Source organism: Corythoichthys intestinalis, chromosome 21, assembly GCF_030265065.1.
Source record: "Corythoichthys intestinalis isolate RoL2023-P3 chromosome 21, ASM3026506v1, whole genome shotgun sequence".
Taxonomy (NCBI): Eukaryota; Metazoa; Chordata; class Actinopteri; order Syngnathiformes; family Syngnathidae; genus Corythoichthys; species Corythoichthys intestinalis.
This window is the reverse complement of record NC_080415.1, coordinates 23,500,171-23,514,744: the sequence shown is the minus strand read 5'-3', so window position 1 is coordinate 23,514,744 and position 14,574 is coordinate 23,500,171. Positions and strand designations below refer to the sequence as shown.

General features: G+C 42.3%; 1 protein-coding gene across 2 annotated transcripts in view; it reads left to right on the top strand.

The window, feature by feature from the left end:
* The window catches only part of heatr1 (HEAT repeat containing 1), a 31,962-nt gene that overhangs the window by 6,649 nt on the left and 10,739 nt on the right, over positions 1 to 14,574 (top strand). Inside the window, exons 11-32 of one of the 2 annotated variants that reach the window (XM_057826329.1) lie at positions 212 to 329; positions 412 to 519; positions 594 to 692; positions 803 to 891; positions 988 to 1,199; positions 1,274 to 1,395; positions 2,707 to 2,904; positions 5,437 to 5,608; positions 5,687 to 5,835; positions 6,545 to 6,737; positions 6,983 to 7,155; positions 7,234 to 7,389; positions 7,462 to 7,701; positions 7,789 to 7,917; positions 9,405 to 9,505; positions 9,595 to 9,741; positions 9,815 to 9,933; positions 10,052 to 10,173; positions 10,263 to 10,391; positions 10,467 to 10,679; positions 10,750 to 10,879; positions 10,948 to 11,126. In XM_057826329.1, the coding sequence (XP_057682312.1) occupies positions 212 to 329; positions 412 to 519; positions 594 to 692; positions 803 to 891; positions 988 to 1,199; positions 1,274 to 1,395; positions 2,707 to 2,904; positions 5,437 to 5,608; positions 5,687 to 5,835; positions 6,545 to 6,737; positions 6,983 to 7,155; positions 7,234 to 7,389; positions 7,462 to 7,701; positions 7,789 to 7,917; positions 9,405 to 9,505; positions 9,595 to 9,741; positions 9,815 to 9,933; positions 10,052 to 10,173; positions 10,263 to 10,391; positions 10,467 to 10,679; positions 10,750 to 10,879; positions 10,948 to 11,126 (3,298 nt within the window). Of the gene's footprint in view, positions 1 to 211; positions 330 to 411; positions 520 to 590; positions 693 to 802; positions 892 to 987; positions 1,200 to 1,273; positions 1,396 to 2,706; positions 2,905 to 5,436; positions 5,609 to 5,686; positions 5,836 to 6,544; positions 6,738 to 6,982; positions 7,156 to 7,233; positions 7,390 to 7,461; positions 7,702 to 7,788; positions 7,918 to 9,404; positions 9,506 to 9,594; positions 9,742 to 9,814; positions 9,934 to 10,051; positions 10,174 to 10,262; positions 10,392 to 10,466; positions 10,680 to 10,749; positions 10,880 to 10,947; positions 11,127 to 14,574 lie in introns of both variants that reach the window. The other variant, XM_057826328.1, reaches the window with a different exon arrangement.

Below are 14,574 nucleotides of genomic sequence, written 5' to 3'. Positions count from 1 at the left end.
CATATTTTATCAACAAAGCTACGTATAAACAAGCCTCTTGGTTTGCTCTTCTTTTCGTCTGTTTTGTTTTGAAGATCAGACAAGATGTGTTATGCTGTTGTTATTTGCCTAAGCTGTGGCATAAATGCCTTAATTTTTTTGTAAAGTTTTCACAATTATATGTTTCTTTTTGTAGCTAAAGGCACTCAAATTTGTACTTTGTCTAACTCAGGTACTGCAGCACTCTGGACAGCGTCCTCACTGGCCACGTAACAGACCTCAGCAACTCAGATCAGAAAGGACTATTCCACCATTTCCTTTCTCTCTCCATCAGTAGTGGGAAATTCCAGGTAGTATGATTTTTTTTTTTTTTTTTTAAAAAGTGTTGAAATGAAAAGTGTGACTAAAATGAGTGCCCGATTTGGCGATCAGATTGTGGGCGACTCTGACACGTCGCTGCTTCTCAGCTTGAAGCACCCGCAGCCGTCGCTACGAATCTCTGCTCTAAAGCAGCTGAGGAGCATTGTGGTCGCCGGGCAGGTGTGACTGGTTGCCTCGCAGGTTCTTCAATGTTCAAAGGCTATCAGACTCAGTTCGGAATTTTTTTTCTGCAGCTTCAGAGTTTGGATCAGGACTTCCAGAAAGACGCCTTCATCGAGTGTTTGAAGGATGAGGTTCCAGACGTCGTCCATGCCACACTTGATATTTTGGAGGTCAGTGTCAAATTGTCTAATTGTCCATCTCTACAAGAGAAGGATACCATATTCATTTGTCGAGAGAATTAAATAACATGTATTGAGTGTAGAAAGTTCTTGTTTTTCAGATATCGTTTTATATTCCTGATTCCGAGGCCCTTGTGTCCAATTTATTATCTCTGCTGTACAGAATCGATCAGCCCGAGGCCGACAGTTGGTCTGAACTGCTGTTTTTTTTTTCTTTCTTTTTTTAAATTAGTTTCTATTTACCATGTTTTGAATGTCAAATTGAATTGTGTGTTTTTCCCACCAGGTTGCCAGTTTTAACACGAACGAAAAACGTACTGACTTCCAGCCGGTTGGAAAATTGGAGTGCCGAGCAGGTGGACAAGATCAACTGGGGTTTGCTTCCTTTCCTGGTGATCACCACCACTCGTCCAGAATCTGCTCAACTCCAACTGGCCCGTGAAATCGCCCGCTGCGACATCTTCGCCCGACATCCGCTCACTCTAACTTGGAATGAAGGTAGCAGCCGCAACTTCAGCAAGGATTTCTGAAGCTCTTCCCGGAGCTTGAGAGTATTTTCTCTGTCCACGTAGAACTGCATAAAGTGATGAAGCAGAGCTATAAGGACGACATGGTCGGTTTGGCCAACCAGCGACTGGTCATGACTTTAAGGAAGAACCTGGCAAAAATGGAACACTTGGCCAAACGTGATGCTGTACGTAAGCTTCTTACAGCCTTATTTCAAAATGTATGACCTTTTTAAAGGGAACCTTGGACTGAAAGACTTGTAGTAATTGACTAATAAGCCACAATTGTTCTGTTTTACTAAAATATGTTATTAGAAACACTTAAAATATTGCCATCGATTGAAAAAATCTAAAATATATAGTACATGTTTTGACCTACGGATGGCGCCATGTTTTAAGCGCACAATGGACGCTCGGGGTGATGATGTAGATTGTCACTGTCAATCGACGAATACTATCGGGTTAATGCAATTCCTTCTATGCGGCGAGACGTCCAACACATGCGCTTGTCGGTTAAAACGCCGAGTACTTACTATTTGTGTTTTTATTGAGTCTTTTATCACCTTTTCATTGCCTCAAAATACTTTTTGTGTTTCCCTCTCATACTTTTAAGCATTGTGTTTTCTTATGGTAGTTTTAAAGAGGATTGTTGATCTGTTGACCACATTAGTCATGCAGCGTTTTTAAACCACTCATATTTGATATAATAATAATAATAATAATAATATTTCTACATTTAAGTATTTTCCAAAGGAATCTTTAGTATGTTCTGTCTGTATGAATCTAAACAAAACAAGCTGGAAGCACACAGTATTACTTTGGGTGTAATATTCTTCTTGTACATTTTGGCAAAACACCGTTTTTTTCTCCTTACTCTCTTCTCATCCCGTCTTTCCTGTTCATTTTGCTTTTGCTGCTCGTTTTGTGAAATATCAACAGTGCTGTCATGCTCATTAATGTTCTTCTCGGGTTCAAATTGAAAGGGTTGAACAGATAACATGTTTATGTCGCTTGAGTCATACTCTAGAAGCCCGGCAGTGTAACCATTTGACGTCACCGCCCTGTGACGTCAACAACAACGGAGACCTACTAGTTAAACAAATTTTACAAATTGTATAAAAATGAAAACATCGAGGGGTTCCAATATCAAATTATTTAACTCATAATAACATTTATCTTTGAAGAACTACAACTCTTTCTATCCGCGGATCCCTTTACATTTGTCCGAATGAAATTTCACCTATGGTGCATCCTGTTTTCCCAGAATTGATCATTTCAAACTGCCAAAACCATTCCAAATCTAAAATATCTTCACAGTAAGATTCATGTTTCCAGGTTATTTTACACTTAACTTTCCAGTTTCCACAAGTGATATAAACATTCCAAATTAAAATGATCACAATGGAATTCCTAAATTCCCTTACACAAACACGTACTCGAGTATTTTCATGTTGGCCGCTTTTACTAACAGATCTGACTTGCCATGTTCTGCTTGTCAGCTGGAAAAGTTGCGCCTTTTGGGGGAAGAGCAGCGCGTGCATGGTGTCAGGGGCGCCACCTTCTTCATGGTGGTGATGGAGACACTGTTGCTGGGCCTTGAGCAGCTGGGCGAAACCGAGCATCTGTTCACCGCCCAGCAAGTCTTCGCTGTTCTCGAGCCTTCTCTGCTGAAAGTCGTCAAAACCCACGATGTGCAGGTAAGTCTTGATCTAAATAAACACTAACAATATTATGTCTCTCCAACATGATAATCATGTTAACTACTAGAACTGTATGTTGTCACTAAGAACACTAGTAACTCTTAACTCTAACATGACTTGAAATGGGTTGTTGACTCGTTTTACTGATAAGTTCCTGTTTGGAGTATTTCTTGGTCACTTCTGTTGATTTTGGAGCAATTAGGCTGCGTTCAGATTGCAGGCATATCTGATTCCAATGGAATCCCTCCTCAAATCTGGTTGTTTGGGCTGACTAATTTTTAGCAAGTGTCCAAATCAGATCCGGGCCTTTTCAGACTGGGCTATATTATTGACCTGTGTTGTTGTCGTCAACGATGACGACAAAAATTTTTTTTTCAAGACGATAGCGAGCTAAAGATGTGTTTTGGGTGACTAAAACATAACGAGACGAATGCCAGTTTTCGTCTGACGAGACAAGAACGAAAGGAAAATGCGCAATAGTTTCAGTCACATGGTCCCATTGCAGTGTTGTTAATAACGGCGTTACAATATAACGGCGTTACTAACGGCGTTATTTTTTTCAGTAATGGGTAATCTAATTAATTACTTTTCTCATCTTGGCAACGCCGTTACCGTTACTGAGGACGGAAAGGCATGCGTTACTATGCGTTACTATATTGGTCGAAAAGTCTGAGGGAGACGGACTCACCGAGACGACAGAGCAGGAGTATGGAGGAGGCAAGAAAGTTGTGACGCCGAGCAAACGCGATGCTAGGTAGCTCCAATAATACATGTTGTAGCCGATAGCTAGTACAAACTACGCGCGCATGTTATGGTAGATATGGTAGACATGATAGATATCACATGTACTGTACATAGATATAACTAGATGCAAAATGACAGACATGGCACTAAATGAGTTAGTAGACAGCCGCCATCTTAAAGCAGTACTTTTTAGGACGGCTCTGTTGTAGAGAACCTTCCTAGCGAACCTAAGTAACTTTTTATCTAAAATACTCCTAAATCGGCAAAATCTTGACTTGAATCTATCTTTAAATGATGAAACAGTTTTAGAACTTTCATATGTCGAAAGTAGAGAGAAGGGAACTAATGCAATAATGGGATCAATTTTTTTTTTTTTTTTTTTTTGGAGGAAAAAAAAAAAAAAGTAATTATCACCAATTACTTTGCCAAGTAACTAATTACTCTTACATTCAGGTAATTGAGTTACTAACGCAATTACTTTTTGGGAGAAGTAATTTGTAACTATAATTAATTACTTTTTTTCAGTAAGATTAACAACACTGTCCCATTGTGACATTTATGTGTGGTTAGCTTGCATTTTAGCAGTGTCCGGTTGTGTAACTCCTGACGTGCTGCTCCCCCACCCCCACCATTCCCAACTCACCAGTGTGTCGTCACCAGTCTCCATGCAGGCTTGCACGCACAGTAAGATTTGTTTTCAATCTTGTCTACGTTCACGACGTCGTAGGGATTCACAAACGTACTAATCAACATGAGAATTTCCACTGCCTGAGGAATCGTCTACAACATGCCCCATGTAATCATAGGCTTGTTGCGGAAGTCTATTTTTTTCGGATGGCGTAGCCTGACCGCATGAATTTAGAAACAATACCAAAGTGCTAGAAAGGACATTTAGCACTGATACAAAATAAAACTACCGGTTTCCTTTCAAAATAAAGCAACGAAGAGCACAAATATTATATTCACTTTGAGGTGAATTGTTATGTAAAGCTACTTATTTTTTCGTGAGCTTGTAATGTCCTCATGCAGAAAAAAGACAGTCGATAATTTGTTTTATTATTTGTGTTGTGATAAAACAAATGTTGCACTTGTAACCCATCGTTTATTCTCGTGTCTGATGTTAAGACGTTCATAGTACATATTGTGCCTGAATTTGTGCATTCTCGTGAGAGCCCCCGTGATTTCTCTGTCTGATTGCCGCATTCGTAACGCAAAGTCAACTAGTAGAAATGTACCTGCAATGTTTTCAAAGCTGTCACGCAACCATGTCGCAGCCGCAGGCCGTGTGAATTCGGGGTTTGCCTCTAAAGGTCTGTGCTGAGTGAACACACACTAAATGTAACTCCTAGCATTAGCAAAGCATTCATGTTAGTATTAGACTAATGCTTATGGCGAGCGTCCTCTTAAAATCTCGGACAACTTCTTCTATTTTTGAAAAAAAAATTTAAACACTTCGTGGCGTCCAGGTTTTCCTGCTGAGTGTGTTTTATCACCAAAGTTGGTGTTTTCCTTGTAGATAGACGCTACAATACCTGCTCGTCTGTCAATTTTCATTCAAAATAGTTGGAAACCTTTATTTTTGGAGTGAATGTTTTTTTTCAGCAAACGTGGACTGAAACTAGACGAAGACGAACACATTTTGAGATGACTAAAATATGAATAAGATGCACCAAGTCACTTTTCAAACAGGCACAAAAACAGTAAAATAAGGCAATTTGTGCAGATTAATTATTGAATTAGAGCATGTGACTTAGTCTCTTGTTGAAACTCTTGCTTGTCTACCAGGAAGTCTTCCCTTCTGTACTCCCCGCATCCTTCAGCGAGGCTCTGACCTCGTACCTGAGCAGGTGTGATCAGGAACCAACCGGGCAGCACGAGAGCGAGTACAGCCAGGTGCTGATTTGGTTCCTCCGAGACTTCATCGCCTCTCTCAGGTGTCATGACGACAACTTCAAAGGTGACATGAGCTTTTAATGACGACGGACTTTTCTTGCGACCATAACCTTACACGCTCGAGTGTGTTTTTCTTCGCCAGCTGCCATGTGGTGGAACCCAGAGAAGTTGGATGTCAACACATGCTGCTATCTGGGGCTCCTCTCACGCCTCTTAGCCGTCATCATCGAAGGTGCCAGCGAAGGCCCGACCGCTGGCAGTTTTCGGGATATCATGAAGCTTCTTGTCAAGGTTTGACCGAGTTTTGAAAACATTTTAAATCGTAAAATCTAGGGCTGTAAAATTATCGCGTTAAAGGGCGGTAATTAATTTTTAAAATTAATCACGTTAAAAATATTTGACGCAATTAACGCACATGCCCCGCTCAAACAGATTAAAATGACAGCAGTGTAATGTCCGCTTGTTACTTGTTTTTTGGTGTTTGGCGCCCTCTGCTGGCGCTTCGGCCCAAATGATTTTATAGGTTTCAGCACAATGAGTGAGCATGGTGCAATTATTGACATAAACAATGGCGAGCTACTAGTTTATTTTTTTATTGAACATTTTTTTAAAAATTGAATAAAAAGAAAACATTAAGAGGGGTTTTAATAAAAAAATTCTATAACTTGGGCTAACATTTATCTTTTAAGAACTACAAGTCTTTCTATCCATGGATCGCTTTTAGAGAATGTTAATGTTAGCACCATCTTGTTGATTTATTGTTATAATAAACAAATACAGTACTTACAGTATGTACCGTATGTTGAATGTATATATCCGTCTTGTGTCTTATCTTTCCATTCCAACAATAATTTACAGAAAAATATGGCATATTTTATAGATGGTTTGAATTGCGATTAATTACCATTAATTAATTTTTAAGCTGTAACTCGATTAAAAATTTTAATCGTTTGACAGCCCTTGTAAAATCGTTTAATCATGATTATTTTCCAAATCTCAGGTTCACCTCAGCAACGTGACAATGCTCTTCAGGTTCCTGTGTATGATATGGGGGTACAGCAGTAACAATGGGGATCAGCTGGGCTTTAAGGTTGACGCTGTCCTGCAGACTCAAGCTCTCTATGTGGGCGGCGCTTTGCTGAGCGCCCAGCCTGCTAAGACGCTGGCGGGGCTTGCCGGAGCCGATTCTCCTGGTAAATTAATTTTAAAATTAGTTGGTGTGTTTTTTCCTGTTTTTTTTTTCCTTGATTGTGATTTTCTTGACTTTACTGCTGTCGCTTTACATTTTTAGTTTGTTTCAGTAATATAAGTATCTATCAAATTGGATTGGACATCTAGTGCCATCAATGCCACCAATGAGTTAATACTTAAGAAAAAATACATTTAAAAAAAGTGAAAATGTCTATACACCCCTAGTTTATATGTATGTTCTCTTCAGTGGTACCATCCTTGCTGTGCTGTCTGGCCTCACCTGTCCGGGAGGTCCGAAGGGCGGCCCTCAGCGCCCTTCAAAGCCTATCGGGCGTAGGGGCCAGTGCCTTCCTGCCAATCGTAGAGAAGCTTCTGAGTACCTCGGAGGAGATTGTCGCTGACCAATCTTACTTGAGCACGGTGAAGAAACCTTCTTACTTTTGAAGAACTTACAACACCGAAGGCTGCATGTATTTCAACATGGATCTTGATCTGCAGGCTCTTGGTGGTCTTCATGAGGCAAGTGAGTCAAGTAAAAAGAATTCGCCGCTTAAGGCGTCAATGCGTAAGCTGCTGCTGAGTGTCCAGACGCCCTGCTGCCCTTCGTATACTGCCTCCGATCTGCTGAGGGCCTTGAGCCACGTCAAAGGACAGGTGAGCGTAACAACTTGACACCTAAACATTTCTCAATTGGCGGACACTCACAGCTGAGCACGCTTTCCTCAGGCCGTCCTATCTGACCTGCTCCCCGTCCTGGATCGGCTGCTCAACAACACCCCCGATACATCCACTTTACTGCTCGATGAGACCTTGTTGTTGCAGCTAGTCCTGGGCAAGTACAACGAGTCGGCAGCTCCTCTACTAGCTGCCGACCAAAACTGTCTGGACTTGTTCATCCGAGCTATGAAGACCACCACGACGGCCTTCCCGGGTGTCCCCAGTTGTCAGATTCTTGCTCTGGAACAGGTCCGGCTTTGCTTAAAAAAAAATGTATCCAGAGCTATTTAACATGAACTCATGTCCATGTTCCACCTTGCTGAACTCATCCAACAGATTACAAAGCCATTTTTCTCTGCTGTGGGAGATGAGAAGGTCCAACAGAAGCTGCTGACTGTCATGTTCGACGTGCTGGTGGACAACAACACACTTGTTGCCAGTGCTGTCGGCAACGCCTTTAAAGTTGTGAGTTGACACCAGCTTGTTTTTTAAATGGTCTTTCAATGCAGGGAAGCTCAAAGTGTGTTTGCTTTGTGACTGTGGAGGGGCTCAATGGCACCCGCTGCTTGGTAGAGAAAGAAACTTAGTGCCAGAAGTCAAGTCTCCAAACACTAGCAGCTACAATAGAAAAAAAAAACGGTAAATAAGCTTGATTTTACACTAGTCGTTTTTAACAATGCAAGTATCGCTATGATGCTTATCAAGTCTCTAGTTCAACTCGGAACAGAATGAAAATTGTAAAATGCCTCTCGAGGATGTTAATACGACAAGATTACAGATTCGCTCATTTCGCTGTCAATTAAAAAAAAAGAATTCAGCCTCAGACGGATCATCCAATCGTCATCCAGCGAACCAGTGCGTCCGGGCCGGCCGAGTCCCAACCATTGCCCATCGACCCCCAGAGACGCACGGCATCTGATGGGCGGGATAAACCAGGCCTTTAGCCAATGACTTCTCGTTTCGCTCTAGTGCAGTTCTACTCAATTATTTTTAGTTACCCCCCTCCCCCACCCCAGGAAGACGTAAACATTTCGTGCCCCCCAACTCTCTCGCCTGGTACTCCAGACTCACCGCTGTTCCAGCTATTGAGTCTGGCCACCATTGAAGTGGATAAAATTTCCAGGGCGGCGCAAGTCACAGCAAACAGACAGCAGAGTGGACCAATCAGCGACGGGCGGATGTGACGTTAGAAACGCGACGAGGGACTTGCGCGCGGAAGTAAACATACGAGGAGAGCGGAGTTTATTCAACATGGCTAGCGCGAGACAGACTGTTGTCAATGACTTGTGTCGATTTGTTTTTGGTCATTTAAAACTGATTTTACCGTGGATTGGAACATATTCTCGGCTCTCCTGTTCGCCATCTGTGTTGTTGTGGAGACGACTTCTGGCGCGGAGGAGTGACGTTGCTTGTTAAGAACACGTCACGCAAATAAACGAATCTGATTTGACGATTGATTTTGTACTTGCTCAAGAGGCCGTTAATGGGCTGGGTCCCAGACTATCCTCTCAGTGTTTGAAAAATAGAGGGAGAACAGTCTGGCCGTGCCAGGCAACCAACTCTCTGCCACCACTGTAAATAGTATTATTTGTCTATAAAATTATTTTTATTTTAAGCACACTTCTGCATTTTATTATTGAAGGAAAAAAATTAATATAGATCAGTTTAGAATAAAGCAACTTTATTACCATTGTTTTGTTTGTAACAGAAAAGACAAAGTTAAAGCGCATCAATTTGTCTGAATGAGAGTGAGATAATTTGCTGGATAACACTAAATGACATTACTTTTCGGGAGAAGTAATTTGTAACCATTTTTTTTTAAGTTGGATTAACAACCCTGCTTATTTGTGAACAAATGCAGTTTTCGTTCCAAATTTAGTGGGTGGCGGCTTATAGTCAGGTGCGCCTTAAAGTGCCAAAATTACGGTAATCATTTTTCCTTGTGTGTGCAGATTGCAGTGGACGGTCAGCTAGTAGCCAACGAGCTGACCCCTTCGGAAAAAGCCAAGGTGGCAGTGACGGTGCAGCAAACTCGAAGAAGCAGAATGCAAAGGTAGTGTAGTAAAATATGAACATGAGCATGCTTTATCGTTCTGGTCATCTCCTATGCTAAGGTAACATCAGCCATTATTTCTTATTCAGGAAAGCGGAAGAGAGCACTGATGTTTCTCTAGATGCGGGCACTGTATCTTGGCATAGAGTCACGCTGATCCTGGAGTTGTTGCAGCACAAGAAGAAGTTGAAGCGAGCCCAGATGTTGGTGCCGGTTCTGTTCTCGCTGCTGGACAGGTAACGCCAGGAAGATCCCGAGGGGAATCATGTCGTGACGGTGTGTTATTCTGTGGCTCTTCTTCTTCCCCAGGAGCTTGGAGGCGTCTTCTGTTGAAAAGGCCAACATGGAGTACACCAAGCAGCTTCTTCTCGGTTGCCTCCTCAACGTTTGCAACAAACTGGCGCCTGAGGGAAAACTTTCTGGGCCGGGTGCGTCAACCAGGCTTAATCTTGTGAAAGTTATCCAACCAAATGCTAATTTCCTTGGACCTCAGGTTACTCTTATTTCAAGGCACTGCTTTGTTCATAAATATGTGTGTCCCTGTAGATGTCCTGGATGAAGACAAATTCAGCGTGGAGCTAGTGGTCCAGTGCATCCGAGCGACAGATGTTCCTCAGACTCACCATCACGCTCTGCTGTTACTGGGCACCGTCGCCAACATCTTCCCTGTGAGTCGTTTGAGCTTTTGGCAAAGATACGGACCACGGTCTGCCATATGAACGAGCTAACCTCTATTTTGTCTGGGGTGGATCTTCAGGAAAAAGTTCTTCACAACATCATGCCCATCTTTACCTTCATGGGCGCCAACATCATGCGTCTGGACGACGCTTACAGCTTTAGAGTCATTGACAAGACGGTGCAAATGATCATCCCGGCGCTGATTAAGGTTAATTAAAGACACTGTTTCGAATGTCGGTCACGACTGTGATCTAATAGATCAGATTTGTCTACTCCTCTGCAGGCGCACAGCCAGTCAGATAGAGGCTTGGACACGGCAGTGACGAGGATCGTTCACGTCTTCGTCGACGCGCTGCCTCACGTACCCGAGCACCGACGACTACCCATCCTTGATCAGCTGGTCACCACGCTAGGCCCGGCCCGCTTTCTCTGGGTCCTAATGCTCCTTCTGTTCAAGCTTCACAGCACGCAGGCGACTAACTTCGATAGCGAGAAGGCAAGGGAGGGAACGCAATCGGGTCTTGCTTTCTCAAACAAGATGCCATAAAGATGTTGTTCATCCTTAGGAAGCGGCTCTGGAGCGAGACATGGACTTCTGGATCTCCGTTTGTTGCCAGTTTGAGGTGGCCGATCAAATCAAGGCGCTGATCAACATCATGAACTTCCTCATTCAGCTGCCCAACGACAAAGATGATGGTGAGGGAGCGCAGACAATGTGGCCTAGTGACAAATGTTAGTTTGTTACTTATATGACATGTCTGCAGGTGCGACCAAGCCCACCGTGAGTCAGCGGGGCGCTGCTAAGAAGAAGGGAGAAGAGGAGAAAGTGGAAGATGTGATCTTTGGCGTGGAGGCCCACAGCGGCAAAGTGTTGAGACACTTTAAGTTCCTATCCGTGTCCTTCATGGCTCAGCTGCTTGGCTCGGGTAGCTTCATTGAAAAAGTGAGTGATCTTTTCTTGGTTGGAGTCGGTGTTGTTTTCGTCAACGATGACGATAATGAAAACAATTTTTTTATGACGATGATGTCATGTGGACGCGCTGAAAACATGTCTTGGGAGACTAAAACATAACGACATAGATGCCAGTTGTCGTCTGATGACACAAGAACGACATGAAAATTTGCCATAGTTTCCGTCATGAATTCACAATGTGTCATAATTTGTATGTGCAGTTAGCACGCCTTTAGCAGTTTTGTGTTCTTATCTTGGCTTTGCCATGTTGCTTTACCTTTAAAGCTCTGTGCTGAGTGATCATCACACACTAAACTAACTTGTAGTGTTAGCATAGCGTTCGCGTTAGCATTAGCAATTAGCGCGGTGGCTCGGTGTCTTCTAAAAAAAACTTGGAAAACATTTTACATACAGTTCGTAGGGTCCAGGTGAGTTTGATTAACTGCAAGTAATGTGCTGTTTTCCTGCTGAGTGTGTATTCTCATCATGAAAATGGTGATGTCCTTGTAGACTCTAAAGTTATGTGCTCATTTGTTATGTTCATTCGAAATTGTTGGAAACCTTTTATTTATTTATTCATGGACTAAAATGTTTGAAGTTTATAGACGAAAACATTTTGAGAATTGTCGACTAAAACTAGACATTTTGAAATGACTAAAATATAACTAAGACTAATAAGTATTTTCTTCCACATGACTAAGACGAAACTTAAAATGGCTGCCAAAAACAACACTGGAGTTAACTCTTTATAGGGCACACATGTAACTCTCGGCTGCTGTTGACGGTGCTAGACATCAATCCATTGGGAGAGGGAGAGGTTGGTAGCGAATGATAGCTATACTGTATCCATTTTGAAAGCATTGTCAGTGGCATTGATGTTAACAGTTAGTACTCCTAGTTTAAATGAATTGGAAGTCTATTGGTGTTAATGGCAGTGAGATAAAGAATGAAATTGATAAAAGTACTTTAGAGTGTGTTTGGGGGCTATAAGCAGAGTGTATTTCTGTTTTTATTTATCCACCTAGGGGGAGGTTTCAAAAACATGCTGGCTTTACTCTTTTTATTCCTCTTCTTGGGGAGGACACCAACTAAAATTGCTCCTCCTCTGTTGTTTGTTGACAGATCAAATTGAAATTTGGTTAATATAGTGTAGGAAATTACTATAAGTGTCAGTCCTCAGATCTTCCAATTTTTAATTTCTTGTCCCAGGGCTGATTATTTACATTATTTGCGGACTGGTTGTTGCCTGTAGTTTCCAAGTTAGCCATTAGGTGGCATGCGCGCTCTTCGGTTGTGCTTTTAATGTCTCTGGGCTGATGAGTTATTCAGGAGACGGGCCAAGTGGTCGTAGTTCATTTTGAACTTGTTAGTGTTGATTTTATTTATTTTGTATTCATTAATGTTTTATTAATTTAGTAATGTAGTTATTTTAAAAAAAATCTATTAAAAAAATATATTTAAACCTGTATAAAATTCTAATTTGGACCTGGGATTCACAATTGGACATATGTTCTGGGTAATATAGGCCACACTTGTATACCAAATGTTAAATATTGTTGCCAACAGTGTTGGTTTTGGCATCCATTTTCATTTTTGTCTTAGTGTTTTGGACGATAATACTTCTTATAAGTTTTTGTCATATTTTACTAATCTCAAAATGTGTGTCTTTGTCTAGTTTTTGTTGACGAAAACTCAAGACTAATTTCGTCTAGTGTTAGTCGACGTTTACTGAAAATGTTTTCATCTGTAAAATTTAAAAAAAAAAAAAAAACTCCCAAAAAAAAAAAAAAAAAAGGGTTTCCAACTATTTCAAATAAACAATGATAGACGAGAACATATTGTAGCATCTTCAAGGACAAAGCTAACTTGGTTATTATACACACTCAGCAGGAAAACAGTAAATTATTTTCAATTAATTGTAACTTCATGTAAAACTGTATGTTAAAAAAAAGTTTGGTGGACACTCGCTGTTAGCATTAATAACGCGAATGCCATGCTAATGCTACGAGTTACATTTAGTGTGTGATAATCACTCTGCAAAGACTTTTCAAGGCTAAAGCAACATTGCATATTCTCTCTGGCCAAGAAAACGAATCTTACCATGTGTTCAAGACTGCATGGAGACCGGAGACGACACACTGGTGAGTCAAGAAGGGGGTGCAGCACGTCACGAGTGACACAACCAGACACTGCTACATTAGGGTGTCCCAGGCCCCCTATATAAAAGCACACATTAACAGATTCGGATTCGCACACCCCTTCATTGTATTCCACTTGGTAAAAGAACCGAGCACACGAAATTTCACTCCCATAGCTGGCTGCTAAGGCTTCCCTCATTGACATTCCTACTGGACTGGCAGTGGTTAACGTGTCTGTCTCGCACTCTTCTGACTAATGATCGCCTCTCTCCCAGACCGATTGTCTACCTTGCACAAGTCACATTGGACAAAATGTTACATGCACTGGTGCAATATAACTGAAGTGCAATACAACTGGATAGTAGCAATACAACTGAAGACAGGAAAGTGACAGCTGCACTGCTGGAAGCTGGCCTTGTCAGCCATGGGGAATTGGCGGCGGTGATGTTCGACGACCTGAAAGATGAGCTGCCCCTTGTCTTCGTCCTCCGTCAGGCACTGGTTGAAGTCGGTCGCCATCTTCACCGCTCGCTCGGCAACATCATTCACCAACTTCAGCTCGGACACGACAACTGGAACTTCCCGCAGATTGGCGACTGTAGCTGGGAGAGGCAGCTTCAGGCAGCGGAACAGGTTCTGTGACCTCCAGGTGATTAAATCGCCCAGGTCAGCCCTCTTGAGTGTAAGGGTCCTGCTTCCTTCCAGTCGCCGCAATACCTTCCCTTTTCCTGAGCCTCGTAGAGGTTGTGCAGCATCTTGGCCTTCTCCTCTTCTTCGGTCTTCATTGAAAACATCGCCAGGGGGGCCAAGTCCTCGCTCAAGTACCAGAGATGCCCACGGAACTTCTTGAGAGCAGCTCAAGAAGTTCAAGAAAGCATAAATTGCTACAAACAGGCGGTGCAGATGATTCTCCTGCTATGTTGCACAATGGTAAACAGCTTCAACACCCACTGGGGGACATCCAGGGGGCTAAAGGGGCCATGGCCCCCCTTTAGTGCCAGTTAAAAAAAAATAAATATATCGCCTGAAAGTGCGATTTTCTCGAAGTCACATTGTATCAGAAAAAGACTCGCTTAAACCACCTCCCACGTGGTAAGCTTCCCAAATCCAATGAGTTTTTCAAAATCGGTGATATTTTGGGGGGAAATCCCCCCTTCGAGTTTCAGATAGCTTTTCTGGATCAAGCCACTGTCAACACCAGGTCAAGGCCACACCGCATAAGTTCTATGCATGTGAGTGCAAATGAACAGTTGAAAACAGATCAGGATGACGCCCCTACCCCGCTGGCCCCTGTATATGGC